General features: G+C 45.1%; 1 protein-coding gene across 5 annotated transcripts in view; it reads left to right on the top strand.

Annotated features, from left to right (window-relative positions):
- Positions 1 to 12,469, top strand: part of nfic (nuclear factor I/C) — a 436,656-nt gene that overhangs the window by 380,545 nt on the left and 43,642 nt on the right. For all 5 annotated transcript variants that reach the window (XM_055658628.1, XM_055658629.1, XM_055658624.1 and 2 more), the window contains one exon: positions 6,208 to 6,382. In XM_055658628.1, coding sequence (XP_055514603.1) covers positions 6,208 to 6,382 — 175 coding nt within the window. The remainder of the gene's footprint in view (positions 1 to 6,207; positions 6,383 to 12,469) is intronic.

Here is a 12,469-nt window from a genome sequence, read left to right as displayed (position 1 = left end):
CTTCTGGAAGTTGCCCCTAGTGTGTAGTATGCAAAACTGGGATAACATAGAACTAGTGCACGGATGATCGTTGATCGACTTGACTTGACTAAACTAAACTAAACTAAACTAAACTAAAATAGGCCAATGAACCCAATGTTTTCCTTGTGTTGTGCTCCATTAGAGCCCTTGGTCACACCACCAGTTACTAACTGAATGCAACCCATTGTCTCATCACATTGCCACCAGGGGCCCATAATCTCTGCCCACTCCATCCTATAGGGAACCTCTGGCAAGCAAGATGCAGGTTGGGATCCATGCCTTGCTGAGTCCCGTTAAAATCGTCCAGTCCGCATTTCACTCCCTGGGTCGATGGTGTAGTTGCCTCATCAGCACAGATTCCCACTGGCAAGACACTGGAAGTTGACTCTGTGCAGTCCTGTTTACTCAACAACATATTCTTAAGGCAAGTGGTTTACTTGCCAGTTACACCACAACTGTCGAATATGCTGCTGTGTACATATTTGAGCTCTCTAGTCTCTAATTTGGTTATTTATTCAGTTGTGGGAGATGTAACTACTTCCCTGCAAGTCCCCGAGTCTTCTGGGGTAACCACAGACTCAAAGTTTGGAAAATGTTATTGAAGATTTGTTTTTTCCTCACTGGGGTAGACATAGGAATGGTGTCTAATTCATTAGAAATGGAAAAATTAAACAGCATAATAGACGTTGTGACTCAGCTCGAAGCAATTCCGACAGTGATGATCATTGCCGGGAAGGCACAGTGGCGCAGAAGGTTGAGGTTCTGCCTCACGGCCCCAGGGACCCGGGTTCGATCCTGACCTCGGGTGCTGTGTGTGGTGTGTGTTTGTGTGGGGAGCTTGCACATTCTCCCTGTGACCATGAGGGTTTTCTCCGGGTCCTCGGGTTTCCTGCCACATTCCAAAGATGTGCAGGTTTGTAGGCTAAATGGTTCAAGTTCAAGTTCAAGTGAGTTTATTGTCATGTGTCCCTGTATAGGACAATGACATTCTTGCTTTGCTTAAGCACACAGAACATAGTAGGTATTTACTACAACACAGATAAGTGTGTCCATATACCATAATATAAATATATACACACATGAATAAATAAACTGATAAAAGTGCAAATAACAGAAAATGGTTTCATAATAAGGGTCCCGATCCAAAACATCACCTATCCACATCTACAATATCTACACACATCTGCAGAGATAATAATAAATGGTTAAGAAAGAACTGCAGATGCTGGAAAAATCAAAGGTAGACAAAAATGCTGGAGAAACTCAGCGGGTGAGGCAGCATCTATGGAGCGAAGGAATAGGCGACGTTTCGGGTCTCGACCCGAAACGTCGCCTATTCCTTCACTCCATAGATGCTGCCTCACCCACTGAGTTTCTCCAGCATTTTTGTCTACCTTCAGGTTTGTAGGCTAATTGGCCTGTAAATTCCCCCTGGTGTGTGTGATTTGAAACTGGGATAACATAGAACTAGTATACAGGCTACCATTGGTCAACGTGGATTCAGTGGGCCGAAGGGACTGTTTCCGCTCAGTAACTCTAAACTAAACTAAAGCATCTCTAAACTAAGCAAGATTTTCATTGTACCTGTACCTCGCTTTACTTGTGCCAATGACAATAAACTCGACTTGACTTAACCTGATATATGGACAGATACAGGGATAGAAAAGGTTTAGCGACATATTGGCCAAAGACAGGCAGATGGGATGGTGGAGATGGGACTTCTTAGTTGGCTTGGGTTTGTTGGGCCAAAGGGCCTGTTTCTGAGCTTAATCCACGCTTTATCAGGCTGCAAAATGAATGTTATTAGGTGGGAAGAATGTAAGTATACACAGTATACACAGGCGAGTAGGACTAGCAAAGCCATAAACCAGGTTGGCATGGATGAGTTGGGCAGAAGGGCATGTTTCTGGACTGGATTCTGTATGTCTCTATGATTAAGATAGTCTTGATGTCTGTGGACCCATTCCTCCTGCCTCTCCACAGCTTCAAATAAAGTTGAGCCTTGATGATTGTACGTATTAACATTGAAGGTTCATGGATGCTGTCTGTGTGAAGTGAGGTTACTGGAGACAGGCCAGTGCATAATAATACAAAATAAATCTTTTATCACCTTGTCAAAGTGACAGGTTTAAGCAGCAGAGAATGTAAGACTTTAGCAGAGAATACAAACTTTAACAATGTTGCTGAACTTACCACCGGGATGTGCATCCATTTCCCCCCATCCCCTTCAAGAAAGGGTCTTGGCCCGAAACGTCGCCTATTCCTTTTCTCCAGAGATGCTGCCTGATCCGCTGAGTTATTCCAACATTTGATGTCTATCATCAAATGAGATATAGAGTTGGCTTCATCATAGGCACGGTGGCTCAGCGGTAGAGTTGCTGCCTTACAGCGCTTGCAGCGCCAGAGACCCGGGTTCGATCCCGACTACGGGTGCTGTTTGTCCAGAGTTTCTACATTCTCCCCGTGACCGCGTGGGTTTTCTCCGAGATCTTTGGTTTCCTCCCATACTCCAAAGACAGGTATGTGTTTAGGATAGTGTTCATATGCGGGGATCGCTGGTCAGCGCGGACCCGGTGGGCCGAAGGGCCTGTTTCCATGTTGTATCTCTAAACTAAACCGAACTAAACATGGGAAGCAGAGAGTGATGGTGGAGGTTGTATCTTGAACTGGAAGCTTGTGACTCGTGGTGTGTGACTCGTCAGTGCTGGGCCCGTTGGTGTTTGTCATGTATAAGGCCATGCGACATACCAGCACAGTTAGGCCATTCAGCCCATCTAGTCTACTCAACCATTCAAAGATGGCTGATCTAGTTTTCCCTCTCAATCCCATTCTCGTGCCTTCTCCCTGTAACCTTTGGCAATTTATATAAATGTTTTGTTGGAATGTACAAAACAGGCAAGGGAGAGTTTGGACATGCTGGCACTTTATTCAGAACAAGGGGTCACAGTTTAAGGATAAGGGGGAAGTCTTTTAGGACTGAGATGAGAAAAACATTTTTCACACAGAGAGTGGTGAATCTCTGGCATTCTCTTCTACAGAAGGTAGTAGAGGCCAGTTCATTGGCTATATTGAACAGGGAGTTAGATGTGGCCCTTGTGGCTAAAGGGATCAGGGGGTATGGAGAGAAGGCAGGTACAGGATACTGAGTTGGATGATCAGCCATGATCATATTGAATGGTGGTGCAGGCTCGAAGGGCCAAATGGCCTACTGCACCTATTTTCTATTTCTATGTTTATTCCTTGGAGTGCAGGAGGCTGAGGAGTGATCTTATAGAGCTGAATAAAATCATGAGGAGCATAGATAGGGTGAATACACAGTGTTTCGCCCAGAATAAGTGAATCAAGAACGAGAGGTAAGGGGGGAAAGATTTAATAGGAACCTGGGGGGCAACTTTTTCACTTAGTGGGAGATGGGTATAAGGAATGAGCTGCCAGAAGTAGTTGAGCCAGGTACTATAATTGCATTTAAAAACACATGGACAGGTACATGGACATGCAAAGTTTAGAGGGATGTAGATCAATTGCAGACAATAGGGGCTAGCAAAGATTGGGCATTTGGATGTGTTGGGCTGAAGGGCTTGTTTCCGTGCTCGAAGACTCTAAATGGCCAGTACCACCCAGAACCCCAAAATGACTAAAAAGTAGAGAGTTTCAGTTATAGTGAGTGATTTAGTGCACCTCTGTGGTCTGGGCAAACCATCGCACTATAACATATCCTGTAATCATTAGATTCTGGCATAGGATGTCAGTGGTCGCGAACCATAATTGGTGTCGAGAAAGCTCGCTAGCTACAAATCATAATCTTATGTTTGTTAGAACGCACATTTAAACCAAAATGGATTTTGAAGTAACTCTGTGAAACTTACAACTCAATGGTATGAACAAGAAGGTATAGGAGTCTTAAAATCTTACCGCCCAGGTTCAGAACAGCTTCTTCCCAACGACCACCAGGCTATTGAACACTATGAACCCCAACTAAACTATGAACTGTCTAGGGACTTCAGGCTTTGTTTTGCTTTTGCACTATAATGTTTTTTTTTCTTTATTTAACTTTTTTGGATGTTTATTATATTATCTATTGCATATTGTGTTTACATCCCTGTTGTGCTTCTGCAAGTATGGATTTCATTGTTCCCTTTCGGTACATATGACAATAAAACACTCTTGGCTGTTCTCCAAATTTAAGTAACATCCCCCCCCCCCCCCCCCCTCTCTTTCCTGGACCTCTCTCCACATCAATACATTTCCATTTCTTCCACTATCCTGCCCCTCCCCCCCCCCCCCCCCAATCATCTACCATCTATTTCCCTACCTCTAGCTTCACAGTTCACTCCTCCTCTCCTTATCTCACACCCTTTTATCTCCTTTACACTTCCAGCCTTTGCCACTTACTCCACCCATCTGCCAAACACCCCCCCCCCATCCCTCCCCCTCACCTGTATCCATCTATTACTTGCCAGACTGAGTCCTGCCCCCACCTCCCGTTCCCAGCTCCCCCCCCCCCCCACTCCAATCAATCTGAGGAAGGGTTCCATCCCAAAACGTTGCCTGCCCTTTCCCTCCACAGATGCTGCCTGACCCACTGAGTTCCTTCAGCCCTGTGTGTTTTTGATTTTGATTTCTTTATCTGTTCGTGACATTTTAGTTTCTTCCTTAACTCTCTGTTCCAAACTTAATTTTGCACAGTTTAAAAAATAGGTGTTATTCCAGTCAGGTTGAATGCTGCACCCAAAGAGGTTTAAGCCCGTTTGCCATTCTGAATTCAGATTGAACCGACTGAACTCTGAGTCAAAATAACTGACTCTTAAAGAAAATATGTACGTGCGCTGCCTGGGTTTATTTTTACTCTGGGTGGATTTGGATTTGCACTGATCCCTGATCAATAGCCCTAGTTGAGGCAGGTTCGGGATGGGAAGCGCCTGCTGTTGTTACAACCGTGTGCACGGGTGTGACTGTTGATGCAGCTGGTCAGCTTTAGCATTAGCTTCAGGTTTATTATTGTCACATGTGGCGAGGTACAGTGAAATGCTTTGTTTTGCAAACGATCCAAACGGATATGAGAATACCATACATAAATGCAATCAATTCAACCTCAAGTACAATAGATAGAGCAAAGGGGAAGATACAGAGTGCAGAATATAGCTCTCAGCATCTTAGTTCTTACGCTAGTCCGTAGCGAATCAGTTCCGTAGACAACGTCCAATGTGGGTAGAGGGGTAGAGGTCATAAGGGTAAAAGTAATAGGAGTAGAATTAGGCCATTCCGCCCATCAGGTCTACTCCACCATTCAATCATGGCTGATCTATCTCTCCCTCCTAACCCCATTCTCCTGCCTTCTCCCCATAACCTCTGGCACCCGTACTAATCAAGAATCTATCTATCTCTGCCTTAAAAATATCCACTGATTGGATATTCAGGTGAATATCCAGGTGAATTGGACAGTACCCTAGCTTATAGAATGACTGTTCAGAAGCCTGATAACAGAAGGGAAGCCAGTGCTCCTAAGTCTGGTGGTGCGTGCTTAAACCTCTGCACCTTCCGCCTGACGGGAACGGTGAGAAGAAGGAATGACCAGGGTGGGAGAAGTCTTAGGTCCATTTTTCACATGTTAGTATCTGATACAGTCTGTGATTTAACACCAGTATGTGTAACCGGTGGCGGACTGGCCAGGGTGTCAGCTTGCCCGATGGCAAGTGGGCCCCAGATGAAGTGGGCCCCTATATCAAGGGGGGCCCTGATGAAGTGGGCACCCTTTGTCTCCTGGCAACCAATATTTTTAGACCCACTCCGCCACTGTGTGTAACCTCCCACTGCATAATAGGGAGAACTGTAGCACATTCATTCGACATAGAAGTGATAGATTCAGATTCAGATTCAAACGTGATTGTCATTGTCCAATGTACAATACAGAGACAACAAAATGTAGCTTTGATTTCTCACGTAAACGTCAGTCCTGGGGACACAACTGCAGTTCTATTCATCCCATCACAGGAAGGATGTGGAGGTCTTTGTAGAGGGTACAGGAGGTTTAGCAGAAAGTTGCCTGGATTAGGGGGGTATTAGCTATCAGGAGAGGTTGGGCAAACGTGGATTGTTTTCTCTGGAACATTGCTGGGATTAGAGACCACAATGAATTCTGTGAACTGCTTTGATTGTGATCGTTAATTGTGATCGTTTTCTTTGCAGCTAAATGGCAGCGGCCAAGTGGTGAGCAAAGTCCCGAGCCACTACATTTCCACATCGATGTTGGCTCCCCCGCCCCCCCCAACCATGGCCAGATCGGTAACTTTGGCGATGCCACCTGACACCAAACCAACCATCACAACCACAGAGGGTGGAGCCAGCTCTCCAACATCACCCAGTAAGCACTGTCTCTTTTCTTAAGTACTGACTCGGATCGATTGGGTTTATCTGCAGGAACATTGACACTGGCACCACAAATTGATAGGGTGGTCCAGAAGGCTTTTGGCGCAGTGGGTAGAGCCGCTGCTCCACAGCGCCCAAGTCCCAGGTTTGACCCTGACCTCGGGGTGCTCCTTGGGTGCTTTCTGTGTGGAGTTTGCATGTTCTCCCTGTGACTGTGTGAGTTTCCTCCTGTTTCCTCCCACATCCCATAGACGTGCGGGTTTGTAAATTAATTGGCCTCTGTAAATTGCGCCGTGTGTGTAGGGAATGGCTGCGAAAGTGGGATAATATAGAACTAGTGTGAATGGGCGATTGATGGCCGGTGTGGACTCAGTGGACCGAAAGGCCTGTTTCCATGTTGTATCTCTAAACCAAAATAAACTAAGCTACATTTTGCCTCATCGGTCAGAGTTAATGACGATTAATGACGATGTTACCAGGAATTTAGGGCTGGTTGGGCAGCGTAGGAATTTATTTACAGTGGGACAGGCCCCTAAGATTAGTTTAGCATGGCACCAGGTTTGGCATGGACATTGTGGGCCAAAGGGCCTGTTCCTGTGCTGTACTGTTCTATATTTCATGAAACAGCATAAAGGGGCTGTCCCACTGTACGAGCTAATTCAAGAGTTCTCCCAAGTTTAAAAAAAAATCAAACTCGTGGTGAACACGTAGAATGTATGTAGCAGGTACGTCGGAGCTCGGGACGTCTCTTAGCAGCTCGTAATGCTAACGGCAGGGACTCAGGAAACGCGGTAAGCTCGGGAAGACTCGTGAAGATTTTTCAACATGTTGAAAATTATCCACGAGAGCCCCGAGTACCTAAGAGCGGGTATTACCGTAATTCTCCGAGTTCGAATCAGTGGAAACACGGGAGAACTCTTAAATTAACTCATACAGTGGGACAGCCCCATAAGGAGATTAAGCAGATTGTGCAGGTTTATGTCTTGAATTCCACCCTATTTGTTTGTAATGAAACAAAAGCAGATGTTTTACGAGTTGCAAATTAAAACATAATTCATAGTTTAAGTCTTCTATATAATACATTATTCACTGAGTGATTCTAGTCCTCACTGACATGCTCATAGAATCAGGATCATCTTTTGTTTTGATTCTTTGATTAATGTGAACAATAACTACATTGATCACAGCATATCTTGCGAGTGCCCCACATACTCCATAACTGTAAATATGATACAAGAATATAGCTTCATAACTTAGTGCTGAATTCTAAACTCACTGCTTTTGAGTTTCATGCAAAGGCTATTGGGTGAAGTCCACTCCTTAAAAAATATTCACAGCATTGATGACTTCATCTGGTCACAGAGATTATAAATGTCTATTAAAGGGCAGCACAGTGTTAAGCAGTCAGTGTCCTGGCTTTGATCCTTATCTTGGTTGCTGTTATAGAATGGTTGAATCATAGAGCCATACAGCACAGATAGAGGCCCTTTGGCCCACCTTGTCCATGCCGACCAAGTTGGCATCCTGGGCTAGTCCCATTTACTGCTTCGAAACTCTTCCTTTAGTTTAATTTAGTATAGAAATATAGATCGGAAACAGACCCTTCGGCCCACCGCGTCTGTGCCGACCAGCGATCCCCGCACATTTGCACTGACCTACTAGGGACAATTTACAATTATACCAAGCCAATTAACCTACCAAACCTATACATCTTTGGAATGTGGGAGAAAACCTGAGATCCCGGTGAAAACCCATGCAGATCACAGGGAGAACGCACAAACTCCATACAGGCAGTACCCATAGACATAGTCTGAGGAAGGGTTTTGGCCCGAAACGTTACCTATTTCCTTCGCTCCATAGATGCTGCTCAACCTGCTGAGTTTCTCCAGCATTTTTGTGTACCCATAGACAGGATTGAACCTGGGTCTCTGACGCTGTAAGGCAGCAACTCAACCGCTGTGCCATCGTGCCACCCTGACTGTACTCCTGCCCAAACCATCCACGTGGACACTGCACATTCTCCCTGTGACCACATGGGTTTCTCCCAGTTACATCGACCATAGAAAAATACAACACAGCAACAGGCCCTTCAACCCACAGTGCCTGTGCCAAATACAAGAGACTAATCTCCCTACTTTAGCACAGGAACATAAGCATTTATTCAAGAAACATCCAAAACAAAAAGTAGCAATGAAAAGAGATCCCATAAGGAAATCTTCACAGTCAGGATGAAGCGAACTTTCTACTTTGAGTTTTATGAATAAATAATAAAGACATTTTCAAACGGAATCTTACTTTGGCAGAGACTTTGAGGTACCTACCTTGGGATATGAGCATTCTGGACGACTGATTAAAAATGTTCTCAATTTAATGTGCCTTCAGTGTATGGTTAATGATGTAAGCATTTAACAATTTGGCTGCAATTCTGAGCAAATACTTTTTGCTTAAAGACTCAAGTTGAGCCTGCTGAATAATTTAGATTACAAATCCCATAAATGGAGGTGGTAATCATCTGAAAAGAGGAATGTTTACCTAGATGGTGATTGACTTAAATAATTTATTATCGTCTCATGGTTTATTTATGAAACATCTGTATATTGCTAGCTCCCATCCATAAATACATGGACTGATAAAGGGATGAGAGAGGGTTTGGTCTCAGTAAACACACGTTTGTACTTTATCCTTGCTGCGCCCTGGATGTTTGCTAAGAAGAAATAACATTCAATGCACAAAAAGAACGACACAATGGGGAACATAAAGCAGTACAGCACAGGAATGGGCCCTTCGGCCCACTATGTTTGTGCCGTACATGAGGCCAAGTGAAACGAATTGCATGTGATCCATATCCTTCTCTTCACTGCACATCCATGTGCCCATCTAAAAGCCTCTTAAACATCACTATCGTGTCTTCCTCCACCACCACCACACCTGACAGTGCATTCCAGGCACCCATCGCTCTCTGTAAAATAATTGCCCCACAACTCTCTTTTAAACTTTGCCCCTCTTAACCATAAGCGTTGACCTCTAGTCTTTGACATTTCCACCCTGGGAGAATGGTTCTGACTCTCCTAAGTCTGAAGAAGGGTCCCGACCCGAAGCCGCACTTTGTGACTTTTTCGGAATGTCCACCCTATCTATGCCTCTCATAACTTTAAATGCTCCTACCTGGTCTTCCCTGAACCAGGGGAAAGGGAGTGGGGGGTAGAAGAGTTGCCGAAAATTGGAGAGTTCAATGTTCATACCATTGGGCTGTAAGCTCCCCAAGCATATTATGAGGTGCTGTTCCCCCAGTTTGCATGTGGCCTCACTTTGGCAATGGAGGAGGCCCAGGACTGAATGTTTGGCATGGGAATGGGAATTAAAATAGTTAGCATTCGGGAGATTTAGGAATCTAGTGTAGCTGGTGACAGAGGCACAGCAGTGACCGCTTTTCCTGGGATCCTGCAAGTATGGGCGATGGAATTGTTGAGCTTCCCTGAGCAGATCGAAGGAGGACTGGAGCTGATGTTAACTCTGGTCCCCACTCAGACGGGCACAACAATGGCATCCCAGGTGGCAGGGTGGCGCAGCTGGTGTAGCTGCTGCCTCACAGCTCCAGGTTCAATCCTGACCTCAGATGCTGTTTGTGTGGAGTTTTCACATTCTCCCGGAGGCCACATGAGTTTCTACAGCATAGAAACAGCCCCTTTGACCGACCGAGTCCATGGCGATTGTCAGTTACCCACTCCCACCAGTTCTATGTTATCTCACTTTCTCATCCACTCCCTACACACCAGGGGAAACTTACACAGGGCAACTAACCTACAAACACACAAGTCCTTTGGATGTTGGAGGAGACCGGAGCACCTGGCGGAAACCCACGAGGTCACAGGGAGAACATGCAAACTCCACACAGACAGCACACAAGGTCCGGATCGAACCCAGGCCCCTGGCGCTGTGAGGCGGCAACTCTACCGGCTGCGCCACTAGGCCATTCTTGTTTCCTTACACATCCCAAAGACACTTAGGTCGGCTGCTGTAAAAGACGGGGAGAATGGAATGGGGTTCGTGCCAGAGGAGGGTAAATGGGTGCTTTGTTAGTGCGGATTCAGTGTGTCAGAGGCCTTGTTTCCACGTCATATGATTATGACATTTGCCAGCAAGCTGCTGGACCTGCTCGACTCATGAGGGGAAAGATAATGAGTGGGCACATTTAGTTTAGCTTAGAGATACGGCGTGGTAACATGCCCTTCGGCCCACCGAGTCCATGCTGTCCAGCGATCCCTGCAAACTAACACACAGTAGGGACAATTTACAATTTTTACCGAAGCCAATTGACCTACAAACCTGTACGTCTTTGGAGTGTGTGAGGAATCCGGGGCACCTGGAGAAAACCCTCGCAGGTCATGGGGACAACGTACAAACTCTGTACAGAGAGTACTTGTAGTCAGGACCGAACCCAGGTCTCTGGCGCTGTAATATAGTAACCCTACCGTTGCGCCATCATGCTGTCCACAGAAGATGCAGACCAGGAACTTTCTTCGAGGTGTTTTAGCTCCAGTTCCGCACCTTTGCCAGAATTGTCGGTGGGAATCCCATTGAACTGTAGGTGTTGACGTACTCTAACGTAATTGAATTCACAGCAGATCCTGTGGCAATGAATTTTCCAGCCTGAGCTTTGAGAATGACTGTCAACAATTAGTCATTTTTGAAACGGGACAATGTGGGAGGTGGCTAGAAAGTAAAGGAGGGCTTCACGTTGTGAAGTCAGGCTTTTTGGCCCCTGAACTTTGTGGAACTTATTCTTCTCTCGAAGGTGGGATACTGTGCAGCAGTGTTATTTATCTTTTGCAGTAGTTTGACACAGCTTCAGTCTGCCCTGCGTTATTGTAACTTAGGTAACTTAGGTAACGATGTTGCCAGGACTATAAGGGTTGTGGGTGTCTGGCCCAGAGTTATAGGGAGATAAAGGGGATTATGGAGGTTTTTAGACAGACACGTGGTTATGCAAAGAATAGAGGGATATGGATCTCATGCAAGCAGAGGGGCATCATATTCAGCATGGACAGTGTGGGCCAAAGAGTCTGTTCCTGTGCTGTAATGGTCTCACAACAGAGTCCTAATCCAAATGGGATGCAAATTATAAGAGGCGTAGATACGGAGATAGTCTTTTAGACAGACACAGAGTGATTTATGCCATTTGAAAAAATGGGCTGAAAGATGGCAGATAGAGCTGGATATGGATGATAAATGCTGAAAATTTGATTTGACCTTGGGGACAAATCAAAATCATGGTAAATCAGGAATGGACAGTGAACAGAGGGGGCCAAAGAGTCCTGTTCTCATATAGATAGGCTGGTAAAAGAAAGCTTTTGGTCTCACAAGCATTGAGTATCCTGTAATCCAAATGCAAACCTGACCAAATTGGAGTATGGTGTACATGCCCATTATAAAGGATATCAACAAAATAGAGAGAGCAGATAGGTAGATAGTGCCTTTATCCCAGAGATGTGAAAATGTCAAATGCTGAGGGGCAGAAGGTTAAACATTTAGAGGTCTTTAAAATGATGAGAGGGATAGACAGAGTTTAGCTTTTCCCTTTGAGAATAGGGAAGATTCAAACAAGAGGACATGATCAGAATTAAGGGAGGCAATATGAGGGGGAGCTTCTTTACTCAGTTTTTACACAGTGGAAGGGTTGTGAATGCCTGTATCATTTAAAAATAAATTGGCGCTGTGGTGAAGGGAATGGATGGTCGATCCAGAAAAAAAATACGATAGTAGCCTTTGAAAGGCTTTTAGAAAGTTATATGGTTATATGTAAACAAGCAGGGGGATGAAGGTATACAGGCAGTTTGGGATTAGTTTTTTACACAATCGTTGTGAATCATGGTTGGCACGAGCCAGATACGATAGTAGTCTTTGAAAGGCTTTTAGAAAGACATATGAACAAGCAGGGGATGAAGGTATACAGGCAGATGGGATTAGTTTAAATCGGCATCATGGTTGGCACAAGGGCCTGTACCTGTGCTGTACTGTTCTATGTTCTTGTGATGACTTTTCCCTTTTTTGTCTTGAACCATAATAGTAATTCTGCATAAAT

Source organism: Leucoraja erinacea, chromosome 29 (assembly GCF_028641065.1).
Source record: "Leucoraja erinacea ecotype New England chromosome 29, Leri_hhj_1, whole genome shotgun sequence".
Lineage (NCBI taxonomy): Eukaryota > Metazoa > Chordata > Chondrichthyes > Rajiformes > Rajidae > Leucoraja > Leucoraja erinaceus.
This window is presented reverse-complemented; position numbering and strand designations above follow the sequence as displayed.